Below are 16,407 nucleotides of genomic sequence, written 5' to 3'. Positions count from 1 at the left end.
AAAAGGTTCAATATTGAAGACACCTGGTGCCACACTCTAATCAGCTAATTTACTCAAAACACCTGCAAAGGCCTTTAAATGGTCTCTCAGTCTAGTTCTGTAGGCTACACAATCATGGGGAAGACTGCTGACTTCACAGCTGTCCAAAAGACGACCATTGACACCTTGCACAAGGAGGGCAAGACACAAAAGGTCATTGCTAAAGAGGCTGGCTGTTCACAGAGCTCTGTGTCCAAGCACATTAATAGAGAGGCGAAGGGAAGGAAAAGATGTGGTAGAAAAAAGTGTACAAGCAATAGGGATAACCGCACCCTGGAGAGGATTGTGAAACAAAACCCATTCAAAAATGTGGGGGAGATTCACAAAGAGTGGACTGCAGCTGGAGTCAGTGCTTCAAGAACCACCACGCACAGACGTATGCAAGACATGGGTTTTCAGCTGTCGCATTCCTTGTGTCAAGCCACTCTTGAACAAGACACAGCGTCAGAAGCGTCTCGCCTGGGCTAAAGACAAAAAGGACTGGACTGCTCCTGAGTGCTCCAAAGTTATGTTCTCTGATGAAAGTAAATTTTGCATTTCCTTTGGAAATCAAGGTCCCAGAGTCTGGAGGAAGAGAGGAGAGGCACAGAATCCACGTTGCTTGAAGTCCAGTGTAAAGTTTCCACAGTCAGTGATGGTTTGGGGTGCCATGTCATCTGCTGGTGTTGGTCCACTGTGTTTTCTGAGCTCCAAGGTCAACGCAGCCGTCTACCAGGAAGTTTTAGAGCACTTCATGCTTCCTGCTGCTGACCAACTTTATGGAGATGCAGATTTCATTTTCCAACAGGACTTGGCACCTGCACACAGTGCCAAAGCTACCAGTACCTGGTTTAAGGACCATGGTATCCCTGTTCTTAATTGGCCAGCAAACTCGCCTGACCTTAACCCTATAGAAAATCTATGGGGTATTGTGAAGAGGAAGATGCGATACGCCAGACCCAACAATGCAGAAGAGCTGAAGGCCACTATCAGAGCAACCTGGGCTCTCATAACACCTGAACAGTGCCACAGACTGATGGACTCCATGCCACGCCGCATTGCTGCAGTAATTCAGGCAAAAGGAGCCCCAACTAAGTATTGAGTGCTGTACATGCTCATACTTTTCATGTTCATACTTTTCAGTTGGCCAACATTTGTAAAAATCCTGTTTTTGTATTGGTCTTAATATTCAAATTTTCAGAGATACTGAATTTGGGATTTTCATAAGTTGTCAGTTTTAATCATCATAATTAAATGAAATAAACATTTGAAATATATCAGTCTGTGTAGAATGAATGAATATAATATCCAAGTTTCACTTTTTGAATGGAATTACTGAAATAAATCAACTTTTTGACCAGCACCTGTGTATACTGACACAAACGAGCAGGGATGGAGGAACAGCAGGTGCAACACTTTAGAAACTATCAGTACAACAGGAAGGACGTCAATAAAAATGAATAATAGTACTAATTAATGATACGAATTTTAAAATTTTTTAATTTGAAACGATATTAACAATAATAACAAGACTAGTAATCAAGACTGTGTACAGGACTGAAGTGCATTGTTTGAGGTTAACACAAGCTCCACTGTTCTTTTCCTGATGTGTCCTCCTCCCTGCAGACAAAGATGTTTCACCTGAACTTGAAGGACCACTTGGTGTCACAGCTTCGAATTAGCCATTTCCAGAAGAGCTCACTGGGTCACAGCACAAGCTGGACGTTAAAGCTACGTCCAGCTAAGCTGTTATCACTAGACTACTGGAGCTTTCACACCTGAAGTTTGGTTCATTTGGTCCCAACCAAAAGGAAAAAGTTTTACATTGTTGCATTTTAGTTCTGGTCCGGCTCAGGTTAACTCTGACTTTTTATAAACCAACCAAGAGGACAAAATATTAATTACACAGACTGACAGGTCTCATTTTCGGAGAGTTTTGGCAATTGTCATCAGCGCCTTCAAAGCTCATGAAGAAATAAGAGCAGCCTCAGTGTTACATTTGGCAGTCAGGCAGTCTGTCAAGAGCCAAAAATGTTAATTGTGACAGGGAATGGAGATGGCCTGAGCTAAGGATCTTGAAAGGGAAGCACAGAGGGTATTAGTGTGTATATATTTTTTTGTTTCTTTTTAATCTGTGTTTCTATGACCTTGACCTTTTTAACCTATGTATTTGAACTTATATGAAGTATCTTTGATTATCTTGAAATACACTGCAGAATGTTAAACACAAGACCCATTTTAAGTGGAACATTCAGATGACTTTGTTTTATTGTCCAAAAAGCATAGAGTAGTTACATAGCTGTTTGGTGTACTGGCCAAATAGTAACAGTCAAACAAGTGTTAAATGTTTGTGTATGTCTCCAGAACAAACAGACATAGAGCTACACAAGGCACATAAAATGTATCTTTAATAAAATGCAGGTTTTTTTCAATCAGTGACAATCTGAGGACAGACCACACATCACTCGTCAATCTGTCAAAGAAAGAAAAAATATAATTCACTGTAAAGACTTACAACATTAGTTTCCTGCTTTATTTGGTTTTAGGTTTCAAACTTGGTAAATTTCTAATAATTTATTATTCCTTATCTCTAGAATTATTATTATTGGCTTATTTATTAAGACAGTTAGGACCTTATAGCTTTTTGTGTTTAAAATGTTTAAAATGTTTTAGGTTTTTTGGTCATTAAATAAGTGTTTCTGTAAGAAACATTGCTTGCGTATGTTATTACACTGTTACCTGCAGCACAAGGGTAGATGTATTCTGTCTCAGCCTGGTCACCTGAGAGGAAAAACAAGAAGTAAAAGAGAGATTTATAAAGCAAAAAAAAAAAGTGACAAACTTTCTGTTCAAAGTCTAACACATTTAAAACATGTAGTACTTGAAATTAGAACACGACCAATTTATCGACCAATATGAGCAAATTGCATATTATCGGCATCAGAACACAGAGAGGGCTGTATTAGTGGTGACAAAATCATCTAACTCCTCTTTGTGTGACGTTGTAGGTATGAAACGCTGTAGTCAGAGCCGTAACGGCTCTGGTTGTAGTTACAACGTTAGTCAAATGAAATCTCAAAAGCCGCAGGTCCTCGCTGTAGAAAGTCATGTAGAATTAGTTGCATTCAACAGCAGGTCACTGTGTCATAGACAGTATAGACTATTCTGATAACTGTTCAGGTTGTTGTGCAGCTCTGCTAAGGAGCAGAGTTTGTCAGTGTGGTCTCTGTAAATGAGCATTAGAGAGGACTGAGTATCTGACTTACTTGGCTGGTAGTAGTCATAGATCTTGACCACGGCTGGCTTCAGGTTCTGCACTGGGAGCTCCTGTTGGAGGTCTAAGCTGTGGTTGATAGCTATGTCCTTTGTTAACTGTTGGAATAAAAACAGACGACACGTCAGTCACAAATCTGGAGAGCATCATCTATTGTTCCTCACTGTGAATCCCTCTCACCTCCCTTATGTACACCAGAACGTGATCTTCCTTTTCTTCAACACGATCCACCAGCAGGGCACCTTTGAGCTGTGAGGAGACCACATTCAGCTGGGTCGTTTATTGAACACTATTCATTTCCTACTCAGGTTAAAGTCACTGTAGCTATGTTTAATCTAATTCGTGGGTAAATTGCAAAAAAGAAAATGCAAAATAGGTGCATTTCCATCTGCTGGTTTCGAGCCAATCAACCAGAATATTGCAAGCGTAGCTATGTCAGTAGTTGATGTTATACATGGCTGTAATAAAACAGAAGTAGGCCTATGGGTTGCAAACCAGAAACAAAACCATGGTCCTGAGGTCTCATGGACCTGACCATGAATCTGAGAAAAATGAAGAGAGGTCCTCAGGAATGTTTTTCAAGCGGGCAAGTTGCTACCAGCCATGTCTCCGCGCGTTATGGGAAAATTGCTATGTCAGAATATATTTGTCTTATAAGTGTTTCCATCTCCCTTTTAGCGCATTAACTCTTTTTCGACAAAGGCAAAAACCACCTCAAGTGAACTTTGCGAAATTAGGGACCTTTTTCTTCTTCGTATTTTGCCGTTTCCATCAACCTTTCCAATGCAATACTTCAAAATGCACATAAAAAAACTTTGATGGAAACACGGCTTAAAATAACTCACCCCCCTCAAAGACTCTGGGTCTGGGACAAAACCAGAGAGCATTTTGATGTCCAGGATCACCATGTTTGTAGTGCTTTCCTTTCCACTATATCTGCAATGCAACCAGAAAAACGTGATGTTAATCAGACAGATTTCATCCTGTTGTTCAAAGTTCTACTAGTTGTATACAATTTTTAATCTGAGGGCTTAGAAAGCCTTAATTTATAGTTAAAGGGGCTATGTGTATTTTTTAATGAATTTAATCACTTTTTTCTTGCCTGTGTGTGAAAGGGTTATAACCTCACATAAAAACGATCCACTTGCTGTGTTTTTCTGTTACCTCCGACGGCCAGTAGGTCTATTCCTATGCGAAGTCACCGGGTTGGATTTTACACAAAATCCCTTGGCTGTGATATATGCACCTTCCCAAGTCTCTTGCCTTGGTAAAAAATTACCAGCTACCCCGAACAACACAGACTCCATAAAGGGATAAAAAACAACAATGTGCTGAAGCCCATCAGGCCAAACAAGAATCAGATTGATGTAGTACAACAGTATTACAGTACAACATCAGAGGCATGAGTCTCGGAGAAACCACCGAGGAGGAGGAGGAGGAGATGGAGGGACACATACAGGATGATGTCTGTGTTTTTATTCTTTCTAAACATCACTCAGTATTTGTGATGTCAGATATTGAGTTTATATTTAGTGACATTGCTGTTGTAAACATTAATTTTGTTGCTCTAGAAACAACATTTAGCTGTATTTAAAATATCACCAAATAATTATTTAATATTTTAAATGGCGGGCATGCACAACTTTGCATAAGACCGGTGAATGGCAGGCGAGCAGAGCAGAGGGAAAAGGGTCAACAATAAGCCTCACTTTAGCTGGAAATGCACAGTGTTAAGTTACAGTGACTAATGAATAGAGACTGTGTGTAAACAACCATTTTATTATAATACTCACATAGGGGGTTCAGATTAGGGGTGTGACCGTACACTTAGCTCACATGAACAATGCACAATATTGGGTTCACGAGAACAAGACAAGAAGATATTGTAACACTATTTTGATGAATTATTCAATGCTGAATAATAAAATATAAATTGTCTTTATTTATGTAAAGTGAAGCAGAATATTCAGGTGACAATTCAAACAGAATATAATGCAGTAATCAGCAGCTCGTTTTTTTAACTTAAGTAACTTTTTTGGACAATGCACATTTGTTTATTCTTGTTTTTAAACATTTCTTGTTCTCTTGTCATTTTCAGAACATATTTAACAAAGGCTTTTAAAAAATTATGGAGACTGAACATTAACGTTACCTGTACTGCCATGTAAGATCACATCAAACTGTGGTGATCTGGGGGCTCATCCTTCCCAGCCCCTAGTTTGTCCTTTCTCTTCCCCTCTTCCCTGTGCGTCTACTGTCTGTTGCTGTTTGTGGGTGTGTCTGCAGGTCAACGAGCAGGTGTACGGCAGCGAGAGTGCACACAGTAGTCAATCTACAAATCACCACTGCTGATTTATACCCAGTTCATCGCTCCAGTATTTGCCAGATTGCCCGTTCACCCGTGTGGTAAACCACTCATCAGGCCAAGCACTCTGCTAGTGTTTTTTTCAACCCTTCATCTAATGTTTGTTTTTTGTTTTTTGTGGGGAAGCCTGCCGCTCTAGGACATCACGCACCAAAAGACCTCTATCCATATTCTGTCAATAAATCATCTGGTTTTTGCCCTAACCCTGTGTCTGCTCCTGGATCCCTTATTTAAATAAAGTAAATTGTAAAGTCACACACACAAAGTATTTATTTATGATGTTATGGCATTTATTTAATCCTACCAGAGGACAAGAAAATATTTAAGTCCTTTGTAAATGAAATGTAATACTTCTAAGGCCAAATTTTTACAATATGAAATTTAAGACTTTTAAAATACTTTTAAAAGTATATAATATTCAGCTAGGTCACTAACCATTTCATTATCATCCAATACATTTAGCTATGCTGACATTGCTCAGCCTCTCTGGTGAAAGATGCACAAAGTTATTGAAAAGCAGGCAGGCGAGTTAACGCCGACGTATCATGCCGACTGAACGCATTCTATATAATGTCATGTAACGAGCATGGATTTGTTCAACATCAAAAACGTTGCAGTGGGAGTTTACCTGAGCTTCCAGCATGTTGTGTGAAGCTGTCTCTGTGCGTTGGATTCTGCTTGCTCATGAGTTTGAGGATGCACACAAGCACACACCTGGTTGCAATCTAAAAATCGTACCACCAGTGGCCACTGAAAACTACATAACCCCTTTAAGATAGGTTTTAACTGAGTATTAACGACCAGTTTGTAATCATTTCTCACATGTCCATCCACCAACAGTCATAAATTACAGTATTCTTCAATCATTGCTGTAACATGGATCTAGTGTTGTTGATTACTTACAGGGACTTTAGCTTCAGAGTGAGTTTGGGTCTGAGAGATGTGCAGTCGGCCTCTGGTTTGACCTCCACACTGAGAGTGGTGACAGCAGCAGGAGTTGGGATGTTATAGTGAAGAGAGATCTGGGAAACAGGGACACAGGGAGGTTTAACAATCATAAAAATTGATAAGTAATAGTACTTAAACTTGCACCCCCACATCAGTGTCTCCCAATCTTTTTAACAAAATCCTTTTATAATAATTGAAATAGTTAGATTTCAGCCTTTATTTGTGCAAGAAACCACCTCAGAAAAACAAACCATGCTACCCTTTAAACCGGAGGTATGGTGCTTCTAAAGCTTTTGTATTGCTCCTGGGATGCTAACATGAGGACATGGTTATTTTTGCAGTGTTGTGTTTGTAGTGGTGTATATGTCTATATGTGTATAAGAGAAACAGGAAGTGCTGCAGTGACAGTGACCACTGACCTGCACTGAAGCACATGCAGAGCCCTTCACCTCCAGGCTGAACTTTCCTGTCACTTGCTGCAGCAGCTTCTCCTGGTAGAGCAGTTTGTTGTTCTGATTCACATCAAATGTCAGCTGGCCACTGGGAGACTGGACTGTCACTGTGCTGGAACCCTCTGGACTGAACACCGCAGTGGCGTAGAGAGCCAGAGCCTGGAGAGCCACCACCGTGTCCTACAACACACAACACAACAATTACTTTATGGGCTGAACTGACTTTGGTTTATACATTAAGTAGTTTCATATGCACTTTTATAAAGTTCAGGTCTCTATAATGTAGATTTTCATACACATACTCTAAGGCAGGGGTCTCAAACTCGTATCATCCAGGGGCCACTTTTGTTACTGTCATCTCAAAGGGGGGCCACAACAGCATAAGAGTACTTCAAGAAAGTGCAAAATCCTGAAAATGTACTTTTTGGTAACACTTTCTATGAAGGTCATCTCTATGATGACTTATGCATATATTTATAACACGATATAATGCGTCCATAAGACATTATAACAGTTGTTATAATCACTTACAAACATGCATTAGGCACTATAGCTAAGTTCATAATGTATTATGAGCTTTTCATTTAATGTTTTATAACTAATAGTAATACCAGTTTATATCAATGTGCGGCAAGAATCTCTGACCGTGTTCCATAACATATTATAACCACCGACTCTGCCTCATTATTAATACACTTTAGTCACTATTTACAATTAGTGCTATAAAATGGAATAATAGCTTATAGTAATGTTTAAAGTTATATAGCATGTCTTTGTTTGCTTTAAGTAAAGTGTTAAAATATCTATCCCTGTATAATATATTACAGGTGAACATAATACCATATGAACTAATTATGAGAACTTATAACAAATAATTGTTTGCTTTAAGTAAAGTGACCCACATTTTGTGCAGGAAAACAACTTTTATTTATGTTTCTTCACTTTATGAACAATCTGTATGAATTTTGAACATTTTGCAGTTAATGAAAAGAAAACTCATTCTCAGGGTGGTGAGAGATTGCTCAAGAGAAGACCTGTTGCCGACCAACATCATGTAAGAAGAGGTTCAGATGTTGTCACAGATGAATGCCGATTCAATGGCGAACAGATGCAGTGGACAATTAATATAGGTATATCTCATTATACATCATTATACCGATATACCGACCAGCCCTACGTCCACCAGGAATGCAAGATCCATCACCCTTTCTGGATCATCAAATTCAGGAACATCCATCCTGCCATCTTCCATGAATCTCTTCACCTCTGCTCTCAACTCAAAGAATCTCTTCAGGACAGGTCCCTTGCTGAGCCAGCACACATCAGTAAATTACATCTCCATATGCTGACTCAATTTCTTGTAAAAAGGCCCTCAACTGGCGGTGCTGTAAACCCCTGGTTCTGATGTAATTAATACATTTCAGGGCAACAGACATGACATGTTCATATTTGAAGCACTGGCTACATAGTGCCTGTTGGTGTATAATGCATTGCAGCACCACTGCTGGACCTGCTTTTTCTTTTGGTAACTTTCTTTGTACCAGCGCAACCAGTCCGTTTTTAATGCCTGTCATAGATGGAGCTCCGTCAGTTGAAATGGCTACCAGTCGGCTCCATGGTAAACCAGCACGCTCAAACGTGTCACACAGCTCCTGAAATATATCTTTGGATGTGGTGCGTCACTTCGCACTTCTCATTAATAACCTTGATGAAAACTGCGAGCTGAACATTGTCGGTTTCATCTGTGTATTCATCAAGCGCCAGTATGCAGTGAAAGCTTTAACTTTCTCACATAACTGATCATAAAGGTCACTTGATAACTTGCTAATCCGCTCCACCACGGTGTTTACCAGTAGCGTTATATTGTCGAACAAGCTCTCGAACATGCAGTCCTTCAGAAACTGGCCTTCAGTGACTGGCTTTCCGGCTTTGGCGATTAATTCACTCACCACATAATTTGTCTCAACTGCAGTATCAGCATCCTTTTTGGCTTTATGAAAAACACTTTGCTGAGATGTAAATCCTCTCTGTAGCTGCGTGGCTCGTGTTGTCCTCTCGCCTCCCTGGTACTTCCAGTTACACACCACAAAAAATACTGCTTTGTTTATCTCTGTTGAAACAGTCTGTGTTCATCATCCACATTCCGTTTTGATTTGGACAGCAACATCTTTCTTCAGCCCATTGCATGCATTTGCGGCCACCAAGGTCATGCGGCCATGACAAACAAAATTAAAAATATAATATAATGTCATATTTCAAAAAAAAATTTTGTGGGCCAGATTATACATATATATTTTTCACATTCCTACGCAGGCTGGGGGAGGGGGTCTGATGTGCCCCACATGCCGAGAGTTTGAGACACCTGTTCTAAGTAAATTACAATTTAAAATGTGATTTGTAGTTAATGTAAATGCTCCGTACTATATAGCGCCTTTCTAGTCTTTTCGACCACTCAAAGCACTACATCTTTACACTACATCTGCATTCACACACATTCATTCACTGAGCCTAAGTGTTCAAACAGAAACTAACATTCACACACATTCATACACTAGCAGAACAGCCGCCAGGGGCAATTCAGGGTTCAGTATCTTGCCCAAGGACACTTCAACATGCAGCCTGGAGGAGCCGGGGATTGAACCACCAACCTTCCGATTAACAGGCAACCTGCTCTACCTTCTATCTTGTAATCACTGACATTGAATTGTTAAAAATATTGTATAATGTCGCTGTCCTGTGATTTAGATAAACTTTAGGATTTCGTGTTCCTTTCTAGGTTAAGCTACTTCATAAGCTGAAAAAAACATTTAAACCCCCATTATATGCAAAAGAATGCATTCCAGCTGTCTGGGCTGTACCTGTGTGGAGGAGAAGCCTCCATAATAGTTCTGCTGGCCCGTCAGCCATCTGACGATGCTGGTGGCGGCGCCCAGGTCTTCAGCAGTGGGAGAGCCGCTGAGTCTGGCCAGCAGCACATAGGAGCTGATCTCCACAGACAGAGAGGCTGACGTTTCTGTCGCTGTCTGAGACCAGTAGAGGAAACCTCCTAAAAACAGCCATCCACAAACAGACAAACAGGCACAGGGTGAGCCACATTCACAGGAATGAAGCCAGAAGGATTTCCTTCAGGATGACTCACCTTGCTTTGATGCAACAGTGTCCAGGTGCTTCAGAAGGTGAGCACGGGTCTCCGTTTCTCCTGCCAGGGTGAAGACGTACGCCAGCAGAGCTGTAGTGTAGGTGTTGCTGAGGTCACTGATGGACTCCCTGAGACAAGACAGGCTCTTGTTCACCACAGGATCCTATAACAGATTAAAAGAACACATTATAATAAATGATCTCTGGACTTTATTTATTTAGGTCCTGTTCACACCTGAAAGTCCGCACCAAGGTCTGGACCAAAGTTTATGTTTTGAAACATTTTAATATATTTGGTTAGTTAGGGGTCCAAGCCAGAGAAGAGCATGGAAACCCGCAAATGCAGGGCATCATGGTTCCCAGGACCAGCAGGGCTGGGAACCCCATTGTAATCATAATGGATTTTTATTATTATTCTTCCGTACAAATAAGTGATACTGCGGCCTAGATGGTAATGGCTACAGAGGTGACACTCAGAGGGTAGGTACACACCTCTAAGAGTACCTCAGGTGCCAAATTTGCACACTTCAACGCATTTGTTCATTTATTCACCAAGGGTCCCGACGCCGTGTGCAACATTTGATGCAATTTGGACAATAGGTGGCGCTGTTATTGCAGAACTGTGCAAGAGAATATCATTTGAATACATAAGATTTACACTTTATGCCGGGAATCTCGTTCGTAACTCCTTGTCGTCTGCACCGGGATCGGCACATGCGGCAGCCTCTGAGGTGCGCGAGGTGCGGCTTGCGTTGAGTGGCTCAGACCCCTATCACAACTGCTTGCAGTTCTAGTTTTGGTTTGGTTTCACATTGGAATTATGTGACAGCACTAAAGAACTTTACATGACATACTTTCATCGTGTTGTCCCTACACTTGACATTGACAGGTTTGTTCACAGACATGCGTGTGACGTCAGCGTGCAGTCAGTTCCGCGGATAGTTTTGACAACACTGAATGAATAAGGAGTGAACAGATGCATCTCGTTGCCACTATATTGTTATTATTATGGCATTACTAGCTGCAGCACCAACTTAACTTGAGGATAGTTCAAATTCATTCACATTTGTTTGTTTCTGCTTTACAGTGTGCAGTATTTATAGTGTGAAAGTATTTACCAGTACCTGTAACGTGAATGATGCAAAGCAGGGATGCAAACTGATCAGGAGTGAAAAAGGTGACAAAGATACTAGTATAAATGAATGTATCGGTATAATATAACATTAAATGAAGAGTACAGTGTACATTTAATAGTTCTTGTGTTATTGTGGCTAAACAAAGGCAACGGCGCAAATTTAATGCAGAAGCACATCAGGCAGACGGTCATTATGGGAAATAATGTACATTTACTTAGAAAACATTTATTTCCAAAAAAACTGTTAAATGGTTAAAAAAGTATACAAACCTTTCTTCCTCATTTTCTGTGTAGAAGTTGTTGGTTTGGGTCTTGTAAAGAAAATTATTTCCAGTTTACAGTTATAACTGATTTTTTGTTTGCAAGGAGTCTACTCACATTTACTGATGTATTCATCTCCAAGTAGGCAGCAGTGATGTAAGCACTGAGAGTCACTTCATCAGACACACCACCCTGTAGAGAGGAAGCATCATGCAGACGTTACCATCACTGTAGCTCCAACACACAGGCGCCAGATTCAAAACAGTGATTTTGAGCACAGCTTACACGCAGATTGCAAATGGTGGTAGTATCCTGTTTCACAAAAGATTTGAGTCCTACATACATCAGTCCAATTACGCAAAGTAAAAACCTGCAGTAAAAATAAACATGTCTGACCTTTTTCCACTTAAAGTTATCATCAGCCATTTTCATACAATCTCTATAGAGACTGACCTTCATTCTGTTGTTGAAGAGTTTTCCCAGCTGCTGGAAACAGCCATTTTCTCGTTGTTTACCATCCAGCCAAGACTTAGACTCAGCAAGCTTTGTTGGGTCAATGTAGATGAAAGACTGTGCTTTGGCAAAAGATCTCAGCACAAAAGCAGTCAGCCTGAGGATATTAACACAAGGTCAAACAATAACTGATACAATGAAGTGAAGAGGAAGCACTTGATCTGTGTAATGTTTCACAACATATACTTAATGCTTCAGGTCATTTGCTAACTTAATTAATGCATTAATTAGAATAATATATGTACATGCTTTGTTTGATAGGTATGTTTATATTTGCAAAATATGTCTCATATTTGTATACCACACTTGTTAGAGAATTGTAGGGCATTAGTAAAACATGTTTTGTTTGCCAAGTTTTGGCAGGAAGTTAGCTCCATAAGTGCAGTCACATCATCTACTCTCTGTAAGTATAAAGGTTCTTTTTTTTCTAAAGCTCAACTGTAAAGGTAGCACACCATCTACACGTACTTATTCTGCATGCATGATTGATCAGTGATGTTCTCACCAAGTGTTCCCAGGTCCTGATCCAAATGTGCTGTAAGCACCGTCAAAATGTTTGTAGTTCAGCTGTCTCTGGTAGCCTGTAAAACAAGAGAAACACGTTTATTTACTTGAATCTGTTTGTTCTGTTGACTTCCTCCATCAGCGATGGGCTATGTTTTATAAAGTTGAGGAAAAGACACAAAACTCAGAACTTTCCACTCGCGATTCCTTTTTCAGCTGCAGGTGCGCCACATGTGGAGGAGGCTTGTTAATGACAAAGCCTATCAAAACCGAAACCAACATGTTACAGAGTGAACTCTACACTGTGTTCACTGTTTACCTTGTAAAATATCCACCGTGTTCGTGTCTCATAATGTAATACATAGCATCTCTCTTTGTGTTTCTCTACAAAATGCTAAAATGGATCACCAAATATAACTGGGCAGCCCACCCAAGTAAAGTTTATGTTCGGGAAACACTGTGTTTATTATCGGAGGTAAATTTGTAAGGCTGAATGAGGGAAGAGAAAAAGCATGCAACAAAGTTCAGCAAGGGGTTTAGGCAGGGACACAATGGCGACCAGGATGCCCCTGACATTACTGAGCATGAACGTGCTAAGAGCGCATTCACTGAACATGACGGATTAAGAATTGGATGAGATTAATATGGAGTTGACCCACCCTTTGCAGCTATAACAGTTTCAACTCTTCTGGAAAGGCTGTCCACAAGGTTTAGGAGTGTGTTCATGGGAATATATGACCATTCTTCTAGAAGCGCATCTGTGAGGTCAGGCACAGATGTTGGACGAGAAGGCTAACTCGCAGTCTCTACTCTAATTTATCTCCAAGGTGTTGTATCGGGTTGAGGTCAGGACTCTGCAGGCCAGTCAAGTTTTCCACACCAAACTCGCTCTGTGTCTTTATGGACCTTTCTTTGTGCACTGGTGCGCAGTCATGTTGGAACAGGAAGGGGCCATCGCCAAACTGTTTCCACAAAGTTGGGAGCATGAAATTGTCTAAAATGTCTTAGTATGCTGAAGCATTAACAGTTCCTACCACAGGAACTAAGGGGCAAAGTCCTGAAAAACAACCCCATACCATAAACCCCACTCCACCAAACTTTACACTTGGCACAATGCAGTCAGGTAAGTACTGTTCTCCTGGCAACCGCCAAACCCAGACTCGTCCATCGGATTCCCAGGCAGAGAAGCATGATTTGTCACTCCAGAGAACACGTCTCCACTGCTCTAGTGTCCAGTGGCGGCATGCTTTACACCACTGCATCTGATGCTTTGCAATGAACTATGATAACCTGATAATGTAAGGTTTGGATGAAGCTGCTCGCCCATGGAAACCCATTCCATGAAGCTCTCTACACACTGTTCTTGAGCTAATCTGAAAGCCACACGACATTTGGAGGTCTGTAGCTATTGACTCTGCAGAAATTTGCCGACTTCTGCGCACTGTGCGCCTCAGCACAACTCATGGCTGAGTTTCTGTTGTTCCCAATCGCTTCCACTTTGTTATACCACTAACAGTTGACCGTGGAATATTTAGTAGTGAAGAAATTTCACAAATGGACTTATTGCACAGGTGGCCTCTATCACGGTACCACGCTTGAGCATGCGTGCCTTTCTTTTGGATGTGGATTTGTTGGTATGGAGGAAGCAGACCAAGAACAGTCTACGGGTGGACAATGCTGACCAACCAAGGAGCAGTGACGAGTAAGTGCTCTGAAGTTTGTGATGAACCTCAGTTGTCCATAGTAAACAGTCTCCACCAAATTCAGTCTTTGAATGGATGCATGCATGTATATAACATTGCCATAGTCTAGCAATGACATAAAACTGACAGCAACCAGTCTCCTTTTGGCCTAAAAGGAAAAACACAACTTGTATCTATAATAAAAACCCAATTTCACATTTTTCACCAATTGCTCAATGTGAGGTTTAAAATTAACAGTAATTTAAAGTTAACAGAGACTCACCACTGGTCAGGAAGTTGGTAGCCTTCTCCTTGATGGCTGCGGTCAGCTGCTGTGTGTTTTCCAGGTACTGGAGGATGTAAATGTTGGGGGCCAGGAGCGCCATGTTCTGCTCTCCACATCCATACGGCATCTTTAGCAGCCCATCCAGGTTCTTCAGGGCTCGGCCCAGAATGTCACCTGCACAAGAACACTGACTCACTAAGACCCTGCAATCAGTTTAACAACGCATGCATATTTAACAACACATTTATCCTTTATAGTGCAGAAAGTGTAAAGTATGCGACACTAGAACGATGTTTTCAAATTCATCTGCTGAAGGGCAAACATTTTTCTGAGCTCACCTTAAATTTAGTTTATCACGTGTACATACGAGTAGGATTTCGTGAAGTTACAAATGTTTGGAAGCCATTCATGGTTCAGTATGTAACTTACACAAGTGTGATGGGGACACTTGAAACCTAAGTGCATTCACGCTGAGAATGGAGTTGACTAGCAGATAAACATTTAAAATAAAAACTATTATTTTTTGATTCTCAATTTTTCAGTAAGGGTAGATGTAATTGTACATCTAGTTACATGTGAGATTTTAACCCCTTTTATTGTTGGAAAACCACATAAGTATAGTATGTTTATTCATCTTCAAACATGAGGGGGATCTTCAGATTTGCTTTGTGTTACATGAAAGCTCAGCAGTTTGAAACGGTTTGACAACAAACGCATAAAAGCAAAACACAATATTTAGAACAATCCGGCCACAGAAGTCTATTTCTATTATTGATGCCCTTATGAGGCTTCAATAAAGGGAAGCCTGTTAACTTACCAAAATGTGTCTGTTTAAAATACTCAATCAAAATGAATTTATTACCCAGGACTGATAGTGAAGCGCGGGCAGATCCATCAATCATGTTCTCGGGGAGTTGGATGTCTATTTCCTCTGTCACAGCTTCCCCTGTGTACAGACAGAACAAACACCTTTCAGAGAGAAACTCAGTACTAAAAAATGCTATCTGCGAGTATTGAATGTCTCCATTGCATTTTTGACACGTTGTCTACTCGACTCCTAACACATAGCATTTGGCTCTCTATGTAAACGTTTGACGTGCCATGCCTGGTGTAAAACATACTGACCTTTTGGGCAGAGCAGAAAGTTGTAGGTCTTGGTGATCTCAGTTCCCTCAGCCTGAGAGGAAGAAATAATATGACTTCCAAAGTTTCCAGCTTGTATTAAATGCAAAAAATAATGGTTAATGGATAAACTTGTCTTTGTCATCTTGTTTTTAAGGTACCAACCTTTACTATGAGAGATCGTGTGACCACGTCGATACGTCCTCTCTCTGGAACACTCACAATCTCATTGTCACATGAAGTGTGGGATGCCACAGCCTCAGCCGTCACAGACACATTCACAACCCCTAAAAAACATCAACAAGCAGAGTGAAACTTGAGTAACAACTTCTTCAGATCCTGTCGTGTGTCAAAGTGTCACTGAGGTGTATTCTACTGATTCCATAGAGATGAAAAGGAAAGACAGCGACCCTTTAACATTGGACACCAGTGTGGATAAAAGCTTGATCCTCACCCAAGGCTGAGGGGGCCATGGTCCAGCTGAGGGTCTTGCGCTCACTGCCACACAAACAGGATGTGTACTGGTCACCAGAGAGCGGAGTGAGGGTGTAGTCTAAAGAGGGTGCTGGAGTCACAGTGACCTGTTCAGTAAAGACAACAATATATTTTATAACTGGAGATTTATGGCAAATGCAAACAATTTTGACCTTCCAAAGTGACATCTTGTAAGTTTTATTTCAGCATTTTAACTTCTGATTGGTCCAATCAA

At 40.7% G+C, this 16,407-nt stretch overlaps 1 protein-coding gene across 3 annotated transcripts in view; it reads right to left on the bottom strand.

The window, feature by feature from the left end:
* Positions 1-2,254: 2,254 nt before the first annotated feature.
* LOC119882651 (alpha-2-macroglobulin-like) overlaps positions 2,255-16,407 on the bottom strand; it is a 51,700-nt gene continuing 37,547 nt past the window's right edge. Inside the window, exons 20-37 of one of the 3 annotated variants that reach the window (XM_038692796.1) lie at positions 16,153-16,279; positions 15,864-15,985; positions 15,702-15,753; positions 15,439-15,522; positions 14,574-14,750; positions 12,610-12,685; positions 12,045-12,201; positions 11,709-11,783; positions 10,197-10,359; positions 9,916-10,103; positions 9,007-9,126; positions 7,025-7,237; positions 6,561-6,679; positions 4,138-4,228; positions 3,473-3,562; positions 3,285-3,390; positions 2,758-2,799; positions 2,255-2,491 (exon numbers count right to left, since the gene is read on the bottom strand). In XM_038692796.1, coding sequence (XP_038548724.1) covers positions 2,487-2,491; positions 2,758-2,799; positions 3,285-3,390; positions 3,473-3,562; positions 4,138-4,228; positions 6,561-6,679; positions 7,025-7,237; positions 9,007-9,126; positions 9,916-10,103; positions 10,197-10,359; positions 11,709-11,783; positions 12,045-12,201; positions 12,610-12,685; positions 14,574-14,750; positions 15,439-15,522; positions 15,702-15,753; positions 15,864-15,985; positions 16,153-16,279 — 2,007 coding nt within the window. In that variant the 3' untranslated portion in view covers positions 2,255-2,486. The remainder of the gene's footprint in view (positions 2,492-2,757; positions 2,800-3,284; positions 3,391-3,472; positions 3,563-4,137; positions 4,229-6,560; positions 6,680-7,024; positions 7,238-9,006; positions 9,127-9,915; positions 10,104-10,196; positions 10,360-11,708; positions 11,784-12,044; positions 12,202-12,609; positions 12,686-14,573; positions 14,751-15,438; positions 15,523-15,701; positions 15,754-15,863; positions 15,986-16,152; positions 16,280-16,407) is intronic. The other 2 variants (XM_038692797.1, XM_038692798.1) reach the window with 2 other exon arrangements.

The sequence above is a fragment of the Micropterus salmoides genome, unplaced genomic scaffold (assembly GCF_014851395.1).
Source record: "Micropterus salmoides isolate LMB-PRFRI ecotype aquatic unplaced genomic scaffold, ASM1485139v1 Ms_hic_scaffold_3, whole genome shotgun sequence".
Taxonomy (NCBI): domain Eukaryota; kingdom Metazoa; phylum Chordata; class Actinopteri; order Centrarchiformes; family Centrarchidae; genus Micropterus; species Micropterus salmoides.
Note: the sequence above shows the minus strand (reverse complement) of the source record. Positions and strands in the feature narration are given on the sequence as shown.